Here is a 23,617-nt window from a genome sequence, read left to right as displayed (position 1 = left end):
GTGAACCGTTTCCTACCTTGACTACTACATCTCAGTTACAACTTTTGGTTTTATAAAGGGCACTACTGTGAAGCTGCAAGTGATTTATTTCCTGACGTGGATTATTCCATTTTTATCTTCAGCTGTGGTCTAACCATTGGTCTTTTCATTTTTTTCGCTTGAGGTGTATACCAGGCGTTTATCCAGCTTTTGTTTTCTTTCACGTGTTTCTATGCATACATTTACCAAGTACTACAAGTTGGATGGAATTTCCAGAGCTAGAGCTGGTTGTGCTAGGGCCATCATTCATGGCTTCCTAGAGAGCTCTGCTGGTCCTTCCTCTTCCCTGTCTTCTTCCTGTGCTTTGGCACTCTTCCTGTTGGAATGAATACTGTAACAGTGAAGTGGAAGGACATAGTACAGTTGTGTAAAATCTTACCATCATAGTAGATGTCCTCCTATTTACTTTTGCAGTATTCAATCCCTCCCTCCGCCCCCTGGTCCATTTCTCTTCTGGATGTACTGATTACCTCTATACTCCTTGGACTGGTGTTCCTACTGGGCCTCTCAGTTCTGTGGGTGTCACCTTTATGCCCTATACTATATGAGGAGCATACGTGTGACGTATGGCATACCTTAAAGCAACCTAGAGGCTTTGATATACTGGCTGAATCTCGTGCCGCCCTTGGCAGGGGATGTAATGAATTGTGCAACACTAAAAAGGACATCTACCATTATGGTAAGATTTTACACTACTGTACTTTCTCTTCCTATGGATTACTGAGAACTTCAGGCACTCCTTTGTGGGACATTCTAGCATTGTTTAGCATTGATCTTTCCACCTCCTTCACTTGGTTTCATGACTAAAAACTTAGTATTAAATTTTCTAAAAACCAATGCAGTGCTGTTTGCATTGCAAGCTAGTCTTAGCTTAACCTGTCATCATCTGGTGCATCAGATCATCCTTTTCCTATTCATAAGAAACTGGCTTTCCATTTTAAGGATCCAGTTCTGTTGTTTACCTTTAGTTGCCACATAAGTAATAAATAAGTAGTGATGCTTATTCTACTCCACTGATAAGTTTATTGTTGGCCTTCCAGTTTGTCTGTGGTCATGTTTCTGTGTGCAAATGTGTCATTTCTCCAGCTTTTTGGCCAAGGAACTGATCATGCAGTCTTCACTTTTAGAGACTGTATTTAATGGTTGTATTTTTTACATGTTTTTATCTTGTGGCTCCACCTTATTACTGGAACCTTCTCTGTTGTTGAATATTTTATACCTGTAAATCCTCATATAAGTACTACTCCCTCAGTTGACAGTTCACTTACCAAAGCCTCTTTGCCCCATACAGTATGACCAGCACCGCACCTTCACTGACACATGGAAAGGTAGCTTTGATGTTTAAGCAATTAGCTAGAGAGATTACGTTATGTTGAGTTGGATGAGTAGTTACTAGTATTTTTAATGGATGCATAATATAAGTATATTGAGTAGAGGGAGGACTTTCACAGGATCAGCTTCTGTACTGTTTGTCAGATTTCAGGTTTCTCTATTCTTCTACTTCAGAAGAAAAATAGATTTATGGGAATTTTCAAGATTTGTGGAGATCCTGGAATTTCCCTATTGCATTTTACTCTCTCCTCTCCTCGTGGTCCTTAAGAGTGCTGGATTTGTGATGATAGTTCAAAGGTAAAACTTCTAAATGTAAGTAATTTAAAGCAATTTCATGGAAAGCCAATTTCGTTGAACAGTAAAACATGCTGTCTTTGCAGAGGGGCATATCCGCTTCACCCTCATATGGGGAGAGATCCCACACCCATTGACTTATGTGCCATCTCAGTGATTTCAGAACAAATGGGAAGGAGCATAACCAGTATTTGCTGATAGTGTTTTTCAGCAAAATGTATTTGTGGTAATGTCACTTGTATATGCACCACCTTTGAATAATGCCTGTATCCCTGAGTACCTTAATGTGGTATGGTATTCCTTAAACTGCTAATGTCTTCTACTTCAAGAAGAGCTGAAGAACACATGCATACCCTCTGAATTATCTGTACCTTTTAGTTACTTCTAGACCCACATCACTTATTTCTAATTTCTGAATAATTTCCCTTTAACAGCTCTAGTGGATTTGCAAATATAGTCGTTGGACTTTGAAGTCTTGTGAAAGAGGCATAGATGTTCATATATGGTTGCCTTTTATTTTCTTCATTATAGCTAAATGTCAACTTTTGTAACCTTGATGATGAGCATTTACAATGTCTGTGCTGTAACCATATTGCTTTTTCATCCGTTATTATTGTATACCATTTGTGTTCGCTGTTTCTACTATGCAAGCTGGTCAGATCCTGCAATTGATAATATTTGATCAGTGTTTCACCCCAGTAAACAAACATAAATAAATAAATAAATAGATAGATAGATAGATAGATAGATATGTGAATGCATGTTTCTTGCCCAGCATTAATCAGCAGTCATCGAACTTGCTTGTTTTTTTTTTTTTTTTGGCTGAAATTGTTTGATATAGAAGTCATGAACATTTGTAATCTTTACTTGTGTTACAACAGGTGCATTTACTTGTAAGCAGAGAGTGCCCTTTCTTGCTAAGAGATCTGCTAGCATCTCAAGAACTAGCTAAGATATTCGGACAGCCTGTGGTAAGTTTTTTTTTCCTCTCATGTCTATTGTTCATTTTATTGCAGCTTTATAGATAACTTGATCAAATTGTTGCATATGGAATCAAGGAAGGTTTTTGACCTGTTTGTTTTATGCTTCAGAGTAGAGGCATTTATGTAACTAACATGTACAGTCCAGATGTATGACACACAGAACTGAAACACTTGATTTATAGCCAGTCATGGCAGCAGACTAAGTTAAAGACCAGAGTAGAACCTCTGGGCCTCATTGCATGGATGTTGACTTGATAAGGGTTCGACTTTGTTGCAATACTTGTGACTGGTATTAACGTTTCCTTGAATTTGATTCTTCTCTTAATATTTCCCGAGTATCTATCATGCTACATAACTCATTGCGGTGTAGAAAAGTGTACAATACATTGCTGATTTTCTTAGTGTCATTCTGACTTATTCCTGGGGTGCCAAGTGATGTTCACCTTGTCCTATCTCTTGAAGCCTTCAAATATGGGTAGTGGAGATACACTAGTTCCAGACCGGTTAGCGGTAACTGGAATCCCTCTTTCACTGAGTGCCTGTACTGGGTCACATGTTTAGGTAGAGCTACCATATACAGACTGTAGAAGCTGGCAATTATTATAATTCTTGATCAGAAGGGGACTGCACAAACAAACCCCATGCGCAAGCAATGTGGATAGTTTCCTTATGTGGCAACTAAAAGTAAATAAGAACTGCATATTTAAAATGATATATAGATTTGTGTGTGCATGTGTGTTTGTGCATGTACTGCATTTTAGGTGCATAACATTTAGTTCATTCTGCCTGTCAGGTTTAATTAAAATCAACAGAAAGGAAAAAAGTTTGAACATTTTGTGGAAGGTTTTGCACACTTGGAGAAGTCTCATTATTGTTACTGAACCGTCATTTTAAGTCCTGTTTGTTTAGTCTTGTGCACTGAAAATACACTGTGTTTAGGCTACTGTTTCTTGGACTGTCATTTAGATAGACCTAGAGGGACTAGATTGTTCTTGCCATATATACTACAAAAGTTATAGGTGCTATAGGATGTTGATGTATTCTTTAATTTTAAGTCAGCTCAGTCTAGGAACATGCAGAAATTAGTTCTTCTGACAACTATGGTAAAATGTCAGTGGCCAAGCCGACAAAGGAATATAAAGCAAGAGGAATTAATTTGGCTAATTTGTTCAGAGGGGAGATGGTGGCAGCTTTTTGCACAATGCAGCATGGAGAGAGTATGAAGGAGGCAGAGAAAGGATAATCAGATATTCTTCATTCTTACGGCAGCAGCAGCCTATGCAGGAGCGGCCTTATGTTAACTGGTGCCCTAAGCAAAAGAACTCCATGGTGCCCCTCACCACACCACCTGGTGCCCCCATCCTGGTCTACTTACACCAAATAAATACTGGAAAAGTGCCCCTAGTAGAGCGACGCCCTAGGCGGCCACCTAGTTGGTATATGCCTAAGGCCGGCTATGCCTATGGGTGGTGTCTTGCCAGGGACACAGCACCAGGCCATCTTGCCAAAGTTCTAATTTCCCTTCATCTCACTAACTGTGGTTGCTGATAGGCTGCACTCTTTTTGGAGGGAAGTGTGTCAGCAACCAGAGTGAGGTAACTGCCGTCTCGAGGAGAAGCATCATCTATCTGTCTTCAGAGGAGCAGCAGTTGGTCAAAAATCTTGCTTGATAGATAAGACCCTTTCTTTTCATAAATATTTTGTATTGAATACTACATTAAAGTATTAAAAAAAACAATTATTTGTGGTATTCCACCTTAAGAATACTGGTTTTAGTCATGGAAGTTTCTTACATCCTTCTGCACTGTTTACTTGGATTACTTTTCAAATTTGTGTGGAAAACTGTGATTTTATGAAAATATTAACTATTTGAGCTGTCCTTTTACAGTTCAAATGCATGTGTTTGCAGTTAGAATGTTTCCTCATTTCTTTGGTAAAAATGTTCTTTGATATTTATGACTAAACATTTAAGATCTGGTGACAGTTTTCAGTGTACTGCTTGTGTTAAAAAAAAATGAAAAGAAGTAAAATTATTGTTTCAGCCTACAGTTATTGACTCTGGCATGGCCAAAGACAGTTCAACAGACCACTTGGCTAATACCTGTACTCTCTCTGGTGTAGCTGTAATGGCCACTATAGACCCCTGTAGATCAGGGATTAGCCACATCCTCAGGGGATGGTCTAATACCTGTTTACAAGTATGGGAGGACCAAACGCTTTGGGTACAGTTTTTGTTTGGGGAAAGAGACATTTTGCCAGGGATAGTAGACTGTCTGCTGACCACTCTCCCAGTAAGGATATTCCTGGAAAAAAAGAAGCCTATCTTGACCTCGCCAAGGCTTTCGACACCATCCCCCATTCTGGAATTATAGCTAAACTCACTAAACTAGGTATAAATTCTTACGTCACAAGATGGGTTGCCAACTGGCTCACTGACAGAACCCACACTGTAAAAGGTGCAGACTCCAAATCTGACCTCAAAGCAGTGACAAGTGGAGTACCACAGGGTTCCGTCCTGGGACCTCTCCTGTTTGTATCTACTTCTCTGAAGTACAGGCTAACACAGAAGGCCTCTGGCTAACGAAGTTCACAGATGACTGCAAACTAGGAGCCATAGTCAAGTCCCCAAATGATGTGGACATCCTACAGAAGGACCTCTCTGAGACAGATGCCTGGTGTCAGAGCCATGGCCTCAAGCTCAATGCCAAAAAGTGCAGTGTCATCCCCTTTGCTAAAAACTCTGTACCCATGAACTACCACCTAGGCAGCAATCTACTTAACACCGAATGCGTGATAAGAGACCTTGAGACCCAGGTGGACAGTAGTCCCTCCTTTGATAGTCACATCGCCACAGTAGTCAGGAAGTCCTTCCACGTGGCACACTTCATCATAAAAGGGTTCTCATCCAGGAAAAAAGAGGTCATTGTTCCCCTCTACACGACACTCATTAGACCCATTATAGAGTATAACGCCCCTTTTGGAATGTACCTCACAAGACATCTGCAGCAGCTGGAAAGGCCACAGAAGTACCTCACAAAGATGATTACTGACCTCAAACAATTGCCCTACACTGGCCGCCTCAAAAAACTCCAGCTTTACTCCGTAGCATATCGCCTACTGCGAGGTGATTTCTGCCTAACATATAAAGCTATGTCAAACCCAGAGCTGTTGGACATGCTACACCTAAAGAAATCCCAATCCCTCCGAGCTACATGTTCTAGGGACCTAAACCTTGACACCACAATAAACAGGACATGCTGGAGGGATAGATTCCTATCCCAGAGACTTCCTATACTCTGGAACAAGCTACACATCTATGTCAAGCAAAGTTCTTCATTAGCACTCTTAAAGAAAAATCTTGATGAGTGGATGGGAAATAGGAAATACACCCCGGGGATCACTTCTGTGTCTCTGCTCGACAGTGGCACAGGAAAATAACTTTCTTGGGTGGCGTAAGCCATGGAACCTTGCTGGCTAGGCTTATGTAGGCCCTTGGGCCGATAGCCTAGTACCTACCTATGAACCTATAATTACAGGACAGATGTTCAGGTTGTTTCTGTATGCAAGTCAAATGTTATATCTTTGGCTGAGAGTGTTTTCCAGTCGGTCAGTTCTGGGGATTGTTTGCCTTTTCACAGTTCAAGGGCAGGGATGGCCAGAGAACAGTATGTGTTTTCAGTTGATGAGGATTCTGACAGAGTTAAGAATGATTTTCTTCTGGAATCTGTCACCCAGAACTCTTTGACACTTCAGATAGTGAACCTGAAGTTAATCCTAGACATTTATTTCCTTTGCTGAGACTGCTTCTACACTCAGGGATGTTTTTGCTTGGGAGCAATCAAAGGCTCCCCCGAGGCATATTTTATGATCTATTAGACAATGCACAGATTCATCCCATTTTGCCAACTCTAGAAGATATTTTAAAGTTGCCTGCAAGGCTCCTGACTCACTGGCTGTTGTTCCAAAGAATGCTGATAAACAGTACCGGGTCTCATCAGATTATAACCATGCTGCAGTAACTCCAGCAGCAACAGTTAACAAACTGATAAGGAGTGCAAGTGGTTAGACAAACAAGATAAGAGATTGTTTGCTTCTACTACATTAGCCTGTAGGATCTTGAATTATCAGGGCTATATGTGGAAGTTTGTGCTAAAATGCACTTATAGTTTGGAAGAATGTGCTGTTTTATTGTTTCCAGGTGGCAGGTCATATTTGAATCAGATTGTTTCTAACTTGACTCAAGTTTCTAAACATGTTCTGAGAAGTCTGTACGACTGCGCTGATACTATAGAGCTACTGCTTCTTCTGTGGTGTTGGGGAGGATTGTTTGGTTGCATAATCAGATTTTTTTCTGATGATATGAAGTCTGAAATTCTTAATTCCTCACTTGGCATGGCTCTCTTTTTTGACGATCATTAAACAGTGGCACAGTAGAATTAAATTGATGCATTGAGTTTCTAGTATTTTTTTGTGCCCAGATTCTATCCTAATAAGGGTGCTTCTAATTCCTCTAGAGGGCAGAACAAACAGAAATATCAATGTAAAAACAGGCCTCCAAAAGAAAATACCAGGAGGATAACTCTTCCAAACCAAATAAAAGAAGTAACGTTCCCAAAAGGAGTCAAGCTTCAGCTAATGAGTGACCATGCCAAGAACCTGATCACCTTATCAACTCCTGCTCAATTTCCCTACCTATTTTGCCCTGACTGACCTCAGTCCCTTAGTATGGATTCAGGAAATTTTAGACAAATGGGTGTTGAAGGTGATTCAGAAACGATTGGCTTTGAAATGGGTGGTCTCTTCCTCCTTTGTGAGGAATACCACCATATTTTAAAAATCAGACAGGCCTGTTTCCAACAGTACTACAACATATGTTAGAAGCAGGGGTCATAGAACCAGTACCTCATATCAGATGGGTAAAGATTTTTTTATTTCAGGATATTTTTGGTAACAAAGAAGGAGCACACGTAGAGACCTATTAGATCTGTGTTTTCTTAACCTTTATGTGAGAGTTCCAGAATTCAGGATGTTGACCCTACAGTCAGTGGTTGCAGAACATTGTTTTTGATGACACTAGACCTTAGAGATGCTTAACATCATATTTATATATGTTAAGTTGTCATTCTCGCCTTCATTCTTGCTGGATGGGTTCGGAGCCGATCCTCGGCTCCGACTCGGCCTATACTATAGCTCGAGAGCTATTTTTACCGGCTTGAGGCAGCCCTATATCCCACAATACCATGCGCTAACTCCCCAGATCTCGTTTGCCGCTTTGCTGCGAGGTTGCGTTTTTACCGGCTCAGGTCAGTGTAAAATTTTTTTTTCTTTTTGTGAGGATTTTTAAAAAAATTTAAGGTTAGTTTTCCCTATCTGTTCATTATCTTACCCTTAAAAGCTTATTAACAGTTTTCGTTATGCCCCCCCCCCCTTTACTCAATTTGATAAACGGGCCTTCGGGCTTTAGTTTTTCTATAGTTATCCCTATAGTTTGCCCTTATTGAGTGGGTGTGTGTCTGTTTTTCCTAGTCAGCCCTTTAACTTCTCCCCTTATGTGAGTGTTTGAGTGAGTTGTGTGTGCTGACTGTGTTAGATTGTTAGTGTCCACTATAATGTCCAAAGACACTAAAGTCTCAGGATTCAAGAAGTGTGACTCATGCTATCAGAAGATGTCTCTGACAGACGGTCACACTTCTTGCGTTTATTGCCTGGGACCCTTGCACCTGCAGGACTCTTGTTCCGTTTGTCACAGATTTAGTCCAAGAGTCCTGCAGGAGCGCCGCAATAAGCTAATTTTGAGGGGCTTATTGAAGCCTGATGACTCCCCGTCTAAGTCTGGCTTGGGGAAGTCATCCAAGCCCGCCAAACCCTCGGCTCCAGTTCTTGAGTCGATGGCTGGTGGAACCGAAACTGCTCCGACATCGGCTCCAGTCGGATCTGATGCGAGCAAGACTTTGCCCGCTCCAAAACCCGTATCGGAGCCGACAACAGCGCGCAAGCGCTCTAGGTCACCCTCCGTAGAGTCCATTCGTTCGGCTCCAGGATCGCCCTTACTGTCGGAGCGGAGTCATAGGACTCATTCCTCCAGGTCGTCCAGACTGTCTGACCATGACATTGAGAAGGTGGTCAGTAGACTCCTCAAGTCTCAGGCACTGGCCCAAATAATCCAAAGCCCATCTCACCAGACTTTGGCTCCCTCGGTGCCAATTTCGATTCCTCCTCCGACTCTTCAGTTGAGCTCGGAGCCGGAGTTTGTTGGAACCGGGACCTTACCCACGTCGGAGCCGATACTACCACCTTTGGCCCCGGCATCGTCGGCTCCGACCTCTTCATTGGTGCCGTCCGTGGAGAGGTCCGGGTGCCGGGACTCCATCGTCGGCTCCGAGGGGGCGAGTGGCATCGGACCCTTGTCCGACCCCGTTCTCCCTCTCAGAGCGTCAGCGCTGGTTAGTTCAGCCTCGACATCATTCTCGGAGCCCTCTCTGTCGGCACCGGGAGCTGTCCTGGTATCCTCGGAGCCAGGACTTTCTTCTGTGCCTGATAGGGGAGCCTTTGAGGTGATGAGCATGCTGGATCCGGTGTCCGCTCCAATGTTGGTTCCTTCAGCTCCTCCCTCTACAGTGCCTGTTACGGTCTCTGGTCATCCTCTGGCAATTGATAGCAGAGATCCAAAGCATAGGGTACCCACTTTGGGTGTCTCTTCTTCGTCCGGGGCCTCCCCTGAAGCTTCAGGGGAACCCCCTAGGCAAAGAAAGTGCAAGAGGAAGCACGTAGACTCTCCCTAGTCTATCACTTCGGACACCGACTTGGATGAGTCGGAGGGTTCCCCGAGATCCCCCTCTGAGGATGTCTCCTTTTCAGACATCCTAGAGATCCTGAAACAGTGGGGGAATTGGTCCACCCTCAAACCCTCCGAGGACGAGTCGGCTTACCTTGATGCTTTTGGGTCTCACCCTTCCACCTCTTGGGTGTCCCCTCCTTTCGACTCACTGATGGAAGTAGTAGCCAGAAAGGCATGGGCAGCTCCTGAATCGATGGAACCTACCCCTAGGAGGCCTTCTAAATTTATTTCTGCTCCGGTAGACAAACCATTTCTGACCAAAGGTGTATCGGTAGATGCTATGGTGGTAGCAGCCGCCACTAAGAAGGAATTAGCTGATCCTTCTGTACCTGTTCATCCTCCTAATAAAGAGTCCAGGACTATGGGCAGGTACGGTAAACGGACATTTGCTTCAGCGACCATTGCAATGCGGTCGCTGAACTATTTATGTCATTTCACCCGCCTTCAGAGAGATTTGCTCAAAGAACTGGGTGAAACTATACAGGATCCTTCTGCTGCAGGGTATCAGGACAAGATTAATTCCCAGCTGGCTACCCTGAATTCCATTGCCAACTCCTCCATGCGGCTTATCTCTTATGCAGCCGATGGAGCGAGTAGGGCCGCAGGCACAGGTGTTGCGTTAAGACGTCACGCCTGGATGCGACTCTGTAATTTTGCAGATCCCTTCAAGGCGTCCTTCACCAACACTCCCTTTGATGGTTCAGAGTTGTTTGGACCTCAGGTGAAGAATACCCTCACCAGGTGCGAGAAAGATGATAAGACTCTCTCTGCCGTGGGAGTCCACTTTTCCACACCATCTAGACCATACCCTAAAGGTCAGAAGGGTGGAAAGATGTGGTTCTGCAAACCGCAGGGAGTCGCGCCTGCTGCATGTGGTGAACTTCCCTCCAGAAGCAGAGGGGGGAACAATAATAGACGCCACCCCAGGGGCAGAAGGGGTCCACAGAACCAGGGTTCCAGGGAATCCTTCCCTGACCAACCCTTTCAGCATCCCTGAGAGGCTGCCCAACTGTCCACCTTCGGAGGCAGTCGGGGGAAGATTATCTCTGTACCCGGAAGCCTGGCAATCCCTCTCTCAAGACAAATGGGTACAGTCGATCATATCCGAGGGTTACAAAATCCCCTTCATTTCCCCTCCGATCCAACCGCCAAGACCCCTCCCAGACATACCACCCGGACAAAGGGGTCAGGCACAGCTAGAGATAAAAAAGCTGTTAGAAAAAAGAGTCATCCAGGCAGTCCCAGCAGACCAGCTAGGATCCGGAATCTACTCCAGGTTCTTTTTGGTACCGAAAAAGACAGGAGACTGGAGACCCATTTTGGACCTCAGCAGACTGAACAAGTCTGTGCAGAAGACAAAATTTCGGATGGTAACGCTGCAGTCCATTCTGCCCTTCTTGGGCAGAGACAACTGGATGTGCTCGTTAGACCTTCAGGACGCGTACTATCATGTAAAGATACACAGGCGCTCCAGGAGGTTTCTCCACTTCCGGCTGGGAGCCAGTCATTACCAATTCAGAGCCCTACCTTTTGGTCTCACCACAGCCCCCCGGGTGTTCACCAAATGTTTGGCAGTGGTCACGGCTCACCTGAGACAAAAAGGATTCCAGGTGTTTCCATATTTAGACGACTGGCTCATTACCGCTACCACCAAGCAGCATCTTATCATAGCCAGGGATTACACCATTCGCATTTGCAACAAACTAGGTATTTCCATAAATTTCGCAAAATCCTCCTTGTCGCCTTGTCAATGTATAAACTTCATAGGCGCCGTATTAAACACCACAGAAATGTCTGCAACATTACCACCTCAGAGAGTGACAGACATACGGCGGAATGTTCAGTTTCTGTTTCAGTCCAACAGAATTCAAGTCAAGTTAGTACTGAAAACATTAGGCCTCATGGCAGCGGCGATTCTCCTTCTCCCCTTAGCCCGCTTCCACATGAAAATTCTCCAGTGGATGCTTTTTTCTCAGTGGTCCTTTCAACAGCTCCCAATGACTCACAACATATTGATAACCCCAACTTGCAAAAAACACCTCTCCTTGTGGATGGTCTCCCCTCAACTTCTTCAGGGCAGATCCTTTGTTCTTCCCCCTCCAGTTGCCACGGTGACAACGGATGCCTCCCTGATCGGGTGGGGGGGGGGCACTATCAGGGCAGGACTGTCCAGGGCACATGGCAACAATTAGAATGTCACCTGCACATAAATGTCCTGGAGATGAGAGCAGTGCTTTTATCGTTGCGAGCCTTTCAGGACTCTCTTCCCATGGGCACTATAGCAGTTCAAACGGACAAAATGTCTGTAGTGTGGTACATAAACAAGCAGGGCGGAACAAAGTCCTACCCCCTATGTCGAGAAGCACTCAGACTTTGGCAGTGGGCGATCTCCTCTCAACGGTTTCTGATAGCAACGCACATCCCCGGGAGGTCCAACGTCATAGCAGACAGACTAAGCAGAACAATTCTCATGCCTCACGAGTGGTCTCTAAATCAGGCGGTAGCAGAGAGAATTTTCCAGAAGTGGGGTCAGCCTTGCTGCGACCTTTTCGCAACACCTCAAAACAGCAAGTGCCTCGACTTCTTCACACTCTTCCCTCTACCAGGCCATCCCCCCAGAGACGCTCTTGTCCACGATTGGCCTCGGGGTCTTCTATACGCTTTTCCCCCTTTTCCGTTGATTCCGCAGTTAATTCAGAAAGCAACTGCATTGAGATCCAAAATGATCCTCATTGCTCCGTACTGGCCTCGACAAGTATGGTTTCCGTTCCTGCACCGTTATCTACTGGAACAGCCCTGGCATCTGGAATCATTTCCAGACCTTTTGTCCCATCTGACGGGCAAACTGCACCAGTCTCTTCAGTCCCTCAACCTCACAGCTTGGTTTCTCCACTTCCAACCATAGCCAGGCTTCCCTTTATTTCTCTTCCTGTCCGTAATATCATTCTTGCCTCCCATAAGTCCAATACTAGGAAGACTTATGCGAGTAAATGGAAGCGTTTTTCGTTCTGGGCAGAAGCTAGGTCCTTAGATCCTTTTAATGCACCAATTCATAAAGTTCTAGATTTTCTTGTGGTGCTTTTTCATTCAGGGTCGTCGTCGGCCACTATCAGAGTACAACTAGCGGCCATTGCCAATTTTCATGTAGGGCTCTCGGAAACCAATATTATGTCCCATAAACTCTGTAAAGCTTTCCTCAAGGGCATCTTCTTGCTCAGACCTCCCATTAAGGATCCTCCTCCACAATGGGATCTAAATTTGGTGTTAACTTCATTAATTCTCCCTCCCTTTGAGCCTGCAGCTTCTTGTTCCCTCAAGCTTCTCTCTTGGAAAACTCTGTTTTTGGTGGCTATAACATCTGTCAGAAGGGTGTCGGAACTTCAGGCCTTGTCTGTCCGTCCCCCTTATTTGGTTTTTCATAAAGACAGGGTAGCTCTCAGAACGAATCCTTCCTTTCTACCAAAAGTTTCTTCTGAATCAAATCTAAACCACACTATTGACTTGCCTGTTTTCTTCCCAAATTATTCAAACAGGGCTGAACAGAAACTGCATTCCTTGGATGTTCCTCGTCAACTGCGGTATTATCTAGACAGGACAAAACAATTCAGAAAGTCAGAACAGCTCTTCCTTTCTTATGCTGAAGGAAAGAAAAGACTTCCAGTATCAAAGGTAACTCTTTCCAGATGGTTAGCATCCATCATTACCTTTGTCTATGAGTTGAGACACAAACAACTTCCTTCAAGACCTAAGGCTCATTCAACCAAGGCACTATCAACCTCAACAGCCTTTCAAGCAAGGTTACCATTAGATGCCATTTGTGCAGCAGCTACATGGGCTTCTCAACATACTTTTATTACCCATTACAAACTTGATATAGCCTCCAGAAATAGAGCTGACTTTGGTTCCACCGTACTCAGGAGTCTGTTCCGTTGAGCCACCCAGGACCAAGGTGCTAGGGACGCTGTCCCATCCAGCAAGAATGAAGGCGAGAATGACAACTTAACATTAAGAAGTTATGTACCTACCGTAACGTTCCATGTTAGTTGTCTTCTTCTCGCCTTCTTTCTTGCTTCCCTCCCTCCTGCCCCCTAGCTTGGGCAGACTTGAAGGTCTCTGAGTTCTTTTCCTTCATGATACATAGTTATTCAGGGTTACCCGTATCATGAGTATTACCAGCAGGGAGACCATATTTTTATATAATAGCTTATTTTTTGGTAACAATAAAACTATACTATGTGTTAGCTGTCAACGAGATCTCGGGAGTTAGCGCATGGTATTGTGGGATATAGGGCTGCCTCGAGCCGGTAAAAATAGCTCTCGAGCTATAGTATAGGCCGAGTCGGAGCCAAGGATCGGCTCCGAACCCATCCAGCAAGAAAGAAGGCGAGAAGAAGACAACTAACATGGAACGTTATGGTAGGTACATAACTTCTTATTCTCTCAGTTTCAAGACATATCTAAAGTTTGTTGTATCTGGATCACATAATCAGTTATCTGCATCACCCTTCAGGCTCTCTACTGTACCTCAAGTGTTCACATAGTACCTAGCTCCGATGGTGATTCACTGCAGGTTGCAGGACATCCACGTTTCCTTAGACGATTTGACTATTTGTTCAGAGTCTACTTCCAGATGCGTGTGTTCCCTAACAAAGATGTTCAACATCCTGTCACATCTGGAATTTCACTCGAACTTACAAAAGTCTTTTCTCATACTTTTTCATGAAATTGTTTTTTTTTTTTTTTTTTTAGAGTGACTGGTAGATACACTCAGGAAAAAGGTCTTCCTTTCTAAAAAAAAGGTAGTAGCTTATCAGAAGATCTTTCTCAGTTTTTTTCAGCAGTGTCAGGTCTCTGCAAGAAAATTCCTCAGGGTTCTAGACCTCATGGCATCCATGATCCTCATGATGCTACTCACCAGATTACACATGAGAAAAAATCCACTGGTAACTAAAAATTTCTTGTAGCCAGCAATTGCACCCTTGAACTTCCAGATTCTCGGTTTGTGAGGCAAAAATTGCTTTGGTAGAGGGATCAGATGGCTCTCAGTCCAAGTCTTCCTTTCTCTCTTCCAACTTCCATTCTGTTTCTTCAGACAGACTACTCAAATTATGCTTAGAATTCAGTTTCTGTGGGAGTAAAAGTGTAAGTGGGACTGTTTGGATAGGCCAAAGTGCATAAACATCAACGAAATTCTAGGAGTGATTCATACTTTGAAAACTCTACACTATCTATGGGCTCCAGTCCCTTTACAGGTGGTTACAGACAACACTACAATTATGTGGTATCCGAGCAAACAAGGGGGTACAAAGTCATACCCACTTTGTCATTTGGCATTGACGGCTTGGGAGTTGGTGCTTCAGCATTCTCTGACTCTTCAGGCCTCCAGTATTTCCTCAGAGCAAAACATTGTGGCATACAGACTCAGCAGATCTTGGACAGACCGTCATGAGTGGTAACTCAATAAAAGAATGTTCCAGGACTTGATCCAGATGTGTGGAACACCTCAAGTCGGTCTTTTCACCTCCTTGTAAAGCAGACAACTAGAATGTTTGAGACTTCCTTGCAGTCAAGCATGGAGAACAGATGCCATGTATTCCCTTGGCCGGGAATGCTCCTGTATGCTTTTCCATTCTGGTGATTTCCAAGGTACTTCTAAAGATTTAGAAAGAATTTCTAAAAAATATTGTGGTGGCTGTCTTTGGCCCAGGCAAAACTGGTTCTCCATTGTTTTGGAATTGGCCAAGGGCAGTTAACAGAAGCTTCCTTATAGACTGGATCTGCTCACACAGCACAAGTGGAGTTTGATTACCCCCCCCCCCCCCAACTTCAGTCAGTTGTAACTGTCAGTCTGGATGATTCAATTTTAATAACTTTTAGTCATCTTTTCTTTCTTTTTTTTTTTTTTAATATTTTTATTCATTTCCAAAAACAAGAAAACATGAATGCAGGTTATTTATGACAATGAAGTATTTACAAATTATTTAAAAAGGTAGGCTAAAACCTCTAATCAGATATCAAACATTAAAACCAAAATAAAGTATTTACAAGGGTGTCTATTGCTGACATATAATTGACTTTCTATACAATTGTTTCCTGATTATAATCTGCTGCAGTCATTATTCTCCAGTATTTCAGTTACTTTTTGCCATGCTACGTATAATGATGTAGTTCTTTCAGTTCTTCCTTTAATAGTGTTCATTTCCAATTGCGATACTGCTGACACCATATTCATGAATTGCTTAAAAGTTGGAGAAGCTTTGGATTTCCAGTTTGATGTAATGTTCTTCCTTGCAATAGCTAGGAGAGTCCATAAGATTACATATTTTGTTCTTGGCACACAGTCGGGTACAGGTGCATTAAACAAAATAATAGATTTGGAAATCTGGAATTTATCATTGAATACCATTTGCAGAAAATAATTTATTTTATCCCAATATGGAGTCATCTTTTCTTGAGGGTGTTTAGCAGGTACTAAAGGAGGTGAGAAAACCTGTTACTTGAAAATTCTGTGTTAGCAAACAGAAGAGATTTTTTTTAGCTGATGCATTGCCAATCACAAGGGTCCCTAAAGGGAAGAAAGTAGCAAATCTGGTTCTCCAATATTTGCATGAACTACTTAAAGATAGGTTGTTATATGCTTCCATCAAGGTGCTTATTGCAGCCATCTCAGCTTGTCTGCCTATGGATCCCCTTGTTTCTTCTGCATTTGTGTTCAAGCAGTTTTGAAAGGAGTGTGACCCCTTAGCACGCAGATTCCTCCTCATTGGGATCTCTGTTTTGTTCTAGGAAAACTGATCTTAGATTTCTTTGAACCAGCCCATTTTACTTATTGCTGTGACATCTGCAAGGTGAATAACTGAGTTGCAAGCTCTCATGATAGATGAAAACAATCTGGTTTTCCACAGGGGTAGGGTTGCATTATGCACAAATCCTTCATTCATGCCTAAAGTTATTTCTGATTTTATGTAGAATCAAGCCATCAGTTTTTCAATTTTCTTCCCAGATCCAAAGAACAAGGTGGAAGAGACTCTACATACATTGGATATACACATGCAGCTCAGGTACTACCTTGACAGAACCAAGTCCTTTAGGAAGGCTAAAAAGCTGCTTGTTTCATAATGCTGGGTCTAAGAAAGACCAGCCCTTGTCTAAACAGACTATATCCAGATGGTTGTCCATTGTAGTTGCTTTTTGCTATTCTCACCATGGTATAAGTATTCCAGGCAAAGTTAAGGCATATTCTACCAGGGCCTTGTCCTCTTTGATGGCATTCTGGAAAGGGGTGAAGTCTAGAAGTATTCTAGAGGCAGCAACTTGATCCACTGTTTATGCCTTCACAAAGCACTACAAACTGGATTCCTTCTCTAGGTCCAGAACAGGCTTTGCTAGGATCATTCTCCAGGAGCTCCTAGACCGTTATCCTTCTTCCTCCCAGTTAGGGTAAGCTTTGCTTATTTACCCATATGTTAATGCAGCAGTGAGAATGAAGAACATAGCACAGTTGTTTTAATTCCTGTCTACCCATAACTGTAGATGTTCGAACTTCTTCACTGTTACAGTTGCTGTACTCACCAACCATCCCTCTTCTATTCTAGATAATTGACATGGGCCACAGCCTCCTTTGTTATGGTTGTTGTTGTTTCTGTATGGATGATTTTTATCGTGATTGTTGATTGTTAACTCAGAATGACTGTACCTTCCTTTCTCAGGAAAATAAAATGCTAAAGATTTATCCCTGTCTGGTTGCTGGTATACTTACCTCCAAAGTGGTGCAGCCTTTCAACAACCAGCATGAGTAAGAGGAAGGGGAGTTAGAGCATTTGTGAGATGGCCAGGTACTCTGTCCTTGGCAGGATACAACCCATAGACTACTGCTGCATTGAAGAAATTCTAACATTTACTGTCAAGTAGTCAAGTTAAGTAAAACTTTATTTTCATTCAGACCATACTACAGAAATGCACAGATTAATTAAATTATGTTCCTCTAAGCTCATGAATGACATAACACAAAAAGTTTGTATAAAAAAAACACAGAAACAATAAACATGTACACAACAGAGTCCCAAACAATCCTAGGCACAGAAGCTTCACCAACCATGCCCAACTCATTTCCGCCCAGCAGGGACCACAGTCATCCTCACCAACTTCACTGCCTTCATCCAAGTCCCAATCAGATCCCCTTCTTACCAACAGAACTCAGAAAAACAGATCTAAACTTAGATTCAGATCTCGATTCAATCAACAGCCTGTAGACAGGAGCCGAGCATCCGCTACACAAAGGCCTGAACTGCCACAGCCAAACAAACAATCACAATTTTCTCGATCTCAACCACCACAATCTTCTCCATCCACACAGTAATCCTCCCACATCTCCACACCAACAGTACTCCAAATCTCCATCAAGTTCAGTTCCCTCTGACCAACAAAAACCAAATCTGGATCCAGCAAACGATCAGATACCCATTCATCCTCCTCCGGTGCAACTCTTACCCAAAGGCCTGAATGTCCACTACCAGACCAACCACTCCAAAAAGTCAACAGTCTGAGCAATCCAAGCAGGACACCATGGCTGCATCCAACTACACATCTGGCCATTTCAAATGGACTCCAAAAATGGACGACAAATGGACATCAGCTGGCAAGTTCTACACAAACACAGAATGCACAACGGGAGCCAGAGAGACCGCTGCCACAGAAGGCACCGCCATCTTAGTGGTAAGGGTTAGTGGTAATTGTTATTGCTTACCAAGACTAACACAACTGTACTTTCCATCTCAAGCAGATTTTAAGTCCAGCTGGATTTACAGAGACTGTTAGTTGAAATGAAGCATATGGAACTTGATCAGCTGAGCAAATGCAACATGTGGAGATGCTGAGACAAGCAGGCATAATCAGATGAGAGAGAAAAGGAATGCCAATACAAAAAAGGGATAATTACCCAATTCTAGAAGCACATGAGTCATAGGGATGGGAAAAATACCATCCAAGAAGCCTAGGTCAGCACAAAACTTCACTGAGAGGAGTGATTTGGATTTTTAATGTGGACCTTTGAAAGGTTGTGTAATCAGCACCAAGATGACCAGGGGAACTGGATGACTTTTAACTGCCTTGTTCATGCCATCTCTAAACTCGGTGATGTTGATTGCTTAAATTACACCAAACTTAAGGAATGTTTGCTTGCTTGTTTTCAAATTGACACCCAAATTTTAAAGAAAGATATTTAGCGAATGCAGGAGGATGAAAATGTGACTGCACATATTTCAGAAATCAACACTTATTTTCACAGAAGGGTGAATGAGTGAGTGGATGTAAGATCACCTCATTTGAAATTCTTGCATATCTTTTGGTCAGGGAACAAGCCCTTAGCACTATGCCTGAAGACATGAGGATTTAGGTGGCAGGCCAGGAGTGTAACACTCCTGAATATATGGGGAGGAAAGTGGACTCTTACCCAGTTAGAACATTGTCTTTGCATAGGAGGGTTAAGCCTAGCACTGCACATGGGTATAGCAAATCCCATGGGGGTAGCATAAGCCAACCCAGCAGGTTACACGGGAAAAGGGAGAAGGCATAGTTATGGGTACCTACCTAACTTCTGAGGTTAGATGTTTCAAATGTAATCATATGGGACACGTATAGTCTCTTTGTCCACTAAAGTATGAAGAAGAACAGACGTTTCAGGAAGTATCAAGGAAGACTAGCAGTATGACAGTGGTGAGTTGTTGGGAGGTAAAAGCTGCACCTATCTATCACAAAAGTCTGTATCTTGTACTGCTATAAGAGAAGAAAGTCATTGCCAAAAGGGACACAGCCTCAGACATAATTATAGTCAAACCTTCAGTCGTCAAACAGGAGCACTACTTTCTTGGGCAGTAAACTCCAGTTAGGGCCTCGGATGGGAAACATTTTGTAGTAACTTTGGCTGAGTCTGTCTGGACTGGGAAGTGGGGCAAGGTAGCAAGCAACTGGCTGTGTTTGAGGCTCTTCCTTACGATGTACTAATAGGGAATAACTGACTGTACAGCACCTTGTGTCCATGCTGTTACAAATAACCAGGCATGGAGGAAATTTTGTGTGGAAAGCAGTAAGTGGGGAGGGGGATCCAGTGGGAGCCTGCCCCTCCATCTGGTGCTGGTGAAGTGGCTACCTCAGAGGGGGAGCTAGGCAGTAGCAATGACCCAGGATCTGGGACACATTAGAGGGGAGGTACTGCACTTCCTGTGGAAAGTGATATTTCTAGGTGGGAGAGGTAAGTGATAGCAGTAAGCTAGAATTTGAGGTACAACTTGGCAGATGGTATCAGACTTCCTTTAAAAGGGGAGTTGGGGAGGGTGACCATGGAGGAGTTAAGGTAGGGTGATGTCTCAGACCCTACTTTACACAACTTGAGGGAAGTAGCCAAGAAGGCTTCAGATAATCAAGGGCAGAGGTTGTCCATGTACTGGAACAAATAATTGTTGTACTGAAAAGCACCTTTGAAGGAGGCCTACTGGGAGAAGTAACACAGCAGTTGCCTGTTATTAAGGAACTGTTTCATAGGGCTGCTATGGATACTTTTGGGACTCCGTGTACCTCAATTTAATTAAGAAATATATCATTGTAGTAGGGGATTATGCCACTAGGTGCCCCAAAGTGGTGGCTCTGTCTTCCATTGAAGCAGAGAAAGTATTGAATACTTTGCTAGACAGTTTCAGCAGGATAAGTTTTCCCAGAGAAATACTGATGGATAAAGGTGCCAACTTTAGACCTGCAGGCTTGTTTGTGAAAAAGTGGTGTGGGGTAAAACACCTGAAGACCACCATCTACCATCCAGAGACTAAAGGTCTGGTAGAGAGATTTAGCTTTTCATTGAAGACCATGTTGAGAACATTTGTAGACCATGTCAAGAGGGAGTGAGACAATTACCGGATCCATTGTCCCTTTTTTACAGGGAGATACTGTAGGAATCCGCTGACGTTTCATCTTTTGAGCTGCTGTGTAGTCACAGAATAAGGTGGACCCCTGAATTTAATTTATGATGAGTGGAAGGGTGTGTGTGATTCCCGCAAGGAGTTTGATATGGCGTTTGTCCTAAATGACTTAGGAGCTTATGTAGATGACTCAGGAGTACCTAGCCCGGGCACAATAGAAACAAATGGGCTAGTATGATAGGATAGCAGAGCCAAGGGGTATTCTGTAGGGCAGTAGATGATGTTTCTTATTCCTTTTGAGACACAACAAGCTGTAGGCAGCCTGGGAGGGCCCTATTCCCATTTTGGAAAAAGGTGAGTGATGTCAACTACAGTATAGAGTTGTCAGGGAGGAGGCCAAAGTACAAGCTTTACCATATTAACATGATAAAAGTCTATCATGATAAGGAACCCCTGGGGCTTAATTCCTGCAGTGAGTTGCAGTATGAGCTGGTGGGTGGGGTGGATTTAGAAGTAGACCTCCTCAATGATACTCAGTCTGACATCTCTGTGATGGGGTGGCCCTCTTCTCACAACCATCGCTTAGCCATGTTCAGGAAATCCCTCAATATTGCAAGAATTTGAGGATGTCTACTGGTAAACCAGGTTGTACCCACTTGCCAGAGCACCACATAGACAAAGGTTCTCAGTGTCCCATTAAAAAAGCTTCTTTCATAGTACCTGAAATAGTAAAAAAAAAAAAGCCGCTTAAAGAGGAGCTGAAATGCAAGTTGTAACTGGAAGTAATCCTGGGATCCAACAGCTCCTGGGCCTCAATAGTAGTTTTGATGCTAAAGAAATATTGCAGCACCTGGTTCTGTGGGGACTAATGGAACTGAGCAGTTGCACAGAGTCATTTGCTTACCCCACGAATCCCTAGAGGATCCGGGTGGGATAAGTATCTGACCTGACCAACAGTTATTAGCACACATCCTTGATACTTAAAGGGAGGAAGAGGACAGAATTTGTGACCACATTTGGGTTGTTCAAGTTTACAAAATTGCCCTTTGGTTTAAAGAATGCCCCAGCAACTTTCTAGAGGCTGGTAGATTGTATACTAGCAGGATAGTATGCTGTTGCTCATCTGGATGATATTACCATCCCATCTACAGCTGGCCCTGGGCAGAACATATGCAACATGCCACAGAAATGTCTGGGCAGATGGTTTATCTAGAAAATGTATAGGGTAGTGTACCAAAAGACTGCACCCTTGTCTTCAGCTTCATTTCTTGAGGGAGGCCTTTAGAAGACTCATTTGAGGTTCTTAAGGGGGAAAAATTGTGATGTCAGGGGGGTAATGCTAGGCTAAAGGGAACAGTAAAAGTGTAATGCATTTTTTCTCCTTTCTCTTTCTCTCCTCTCCACTCCATGTGCACTTGGTCTGTTGTTGTCATGGCTAGGAATGTGTAACTTTTAGTTCTTAAATTGTTTAACTAAGTGGTTGCTCCATTCAGTTATGTATGTGTGTGTGTGTGTGTGTGTGTGTGTGTGTGTGTGTGTGTGTGTGTGTGTATATGTGTATGTGTGTGTGGTTTAACTTATAGCAAACTCATTTTTTGTGCTTCTCAGGTTGAGGAGGAGCATAGAAAATTGGACCTGGTGCTAGGACCTTGCAGAGCATCAGGTCAGAGATTGGACTTTTTTTGCTTCTCAACTTAAGTGTTGAGGGGTGCCAGCTACAGCTATGCATTTTAGTTTCACTTTGGCACTGAGCATTGTTTGATCATATCCACAGTTAGGTTCCATATGGAATCATTGACCATAAACAAATGAGCAGGGAGGGTTCATTTGTTTGCCATTCTTGGTCTAAATCAGAATGACAGGAAATGCAGAATGATTTAAGAAGATTGAATAGGAAGGGGGACCTTGCCCAGATTAATCTGGCGAGAGCAGTTCAATCTTTAAGGAACAATTGCTGGATTTAAGGAACACATAGGAAATCAGTGCCTAGAAACAAAATGGATGTTATTGGGCTGTCTGGGGAATGTTTGTCATTATTACTTGCAAAGCTCTACATAAGGTCAAAAATCGTTAGTAAAACAACACATACAGGAATTGAATAAGCTGTGCAGACAGATTAAGCCCAAAATAGGTGTAGAAAGAAGTGGTGAATAATGGTAAACTTTTGCTTGATGTTAAGATTAATAGAAAAACCTGGTTTGCTTACCTAAGGAAGGCCTAAGTGGAGGAGGAGGACAATCATAAAAGTCAATGGACAATGAAGTCATGCTAGCAAAATTTACAAATAGAGTTAAGGCAGCTATTTGAGAGGTTTTGGTCCCCTTCATACCACCAGTAGCAATGAAGGAGGAAGAAAAGGAAGTATTAGTACTTGTAAAATAAGATAAGATTATAGAAATCCTGAAGCATGTAAACAGTAGAAGTCACCAGACCATGAATATGGGCAAAATTGTGGAGGAAGTAATACAGATACTTACTGTCTTATCTGACAGGAGTTTAGAAGACAGGAGTATGCTGATGTGATACTTTTATCCAAGGGAAAGGGGTGACTCCAAAGATTTGCATGTGCATTAGCCTTTTTCGATTTGCTTATTAAGATCTTGAAAGGATTAGTTGCAGATAAACTTAGTGAATGAATGACCACTAATGAGACAACTGGAAGCAGCATACCTGTAGACAGGAGTATCAGCAGTGCCAGTTGTTTAAATTTCTCGGAAGACTTTTAAGAGGCAGTGAATAGTGGTCTACAGATGACCATCTTTTTCTTGATTTTTCATGTGCCTCAACACAGTAGATAGCAGGATACTTTTGGGGGAATAGAACAACATGGCATTCCCTGCTCAATTTTGAATTGGCTAAGTAACTGCTTAAGGAGCAGGAACTTAAGGATTAATAAAATATATAGAAAGAGTGGATATACGTGAATAGAGCTGTGGTAGTTCCATATATTTGCTGGAACTGCTTTGATTCAGGTTTACTTTGGTGCACTAAGTACCCAAATGATGTAAAATTGGTGGCATGTATGACCAATTAATTCATCAAGAAGTATAATGACTTTTGATACATTTAACAGAATAGGTTAATTTTAGGTTAAATTAGAGATAAATTTAAAGAAGTTTGCAGTTTTGATCATAGGGAAGATTAAGGAAAGACCCCTTACATTTATGGGAAGACAAACAAGTGAAGACAGCCTTGGAGTACAGGGATCTTGGGATCCCATC

General features: G+C 42.9%; 1 protein-coding gene across 3 annotated transcripts in view; it reads left to right on the top strand.

Annotated features, from left to right (window-relative positions):
* The window catches only part of ERMARD (ER membrane associated RNA degradation), a 1,319,361-nt gene that overhangs the window by 304,769 nt on the left and 990,975 nt on the right, over positions 1 to 23,617 (top strand). For all 3 annotated transcript variants that reach the window (XM_044067775.1, XM_044067770.1, XM_044067782.1), the window contains one exon: positions 2,547 to 2,636. In XM_044067775.1, the coding sequence (XP_043923710.1) occupies positions 2,547 to 2,636 (90 nt within the window). The remainder of the gene's footprint in view (positions 1 to 2,546; positions 2,637 to 23,617) is intronic.

The sequence above is a fragment of the Protopterus annectens genome, chromosome 1.part0, assembly GCF_019279795.1.
Source record: "Protopterus annectens isolate FY-2018-M chromosome 1.part0, PAN1.0, whole genome shotgun sequence".
In the NCBI taxonomy this organism is placed as follows: Eukaryota; Metazoa; Chordata; order Ceratodontiformes; family Protopteridae; genus Protopterus; species Protopterus annectens.
The sequence above is the reverse complement of the archived record's forward strand: the minus strand, read 5'-3'. Positions and strand labels throughout refer to the sequence as shown.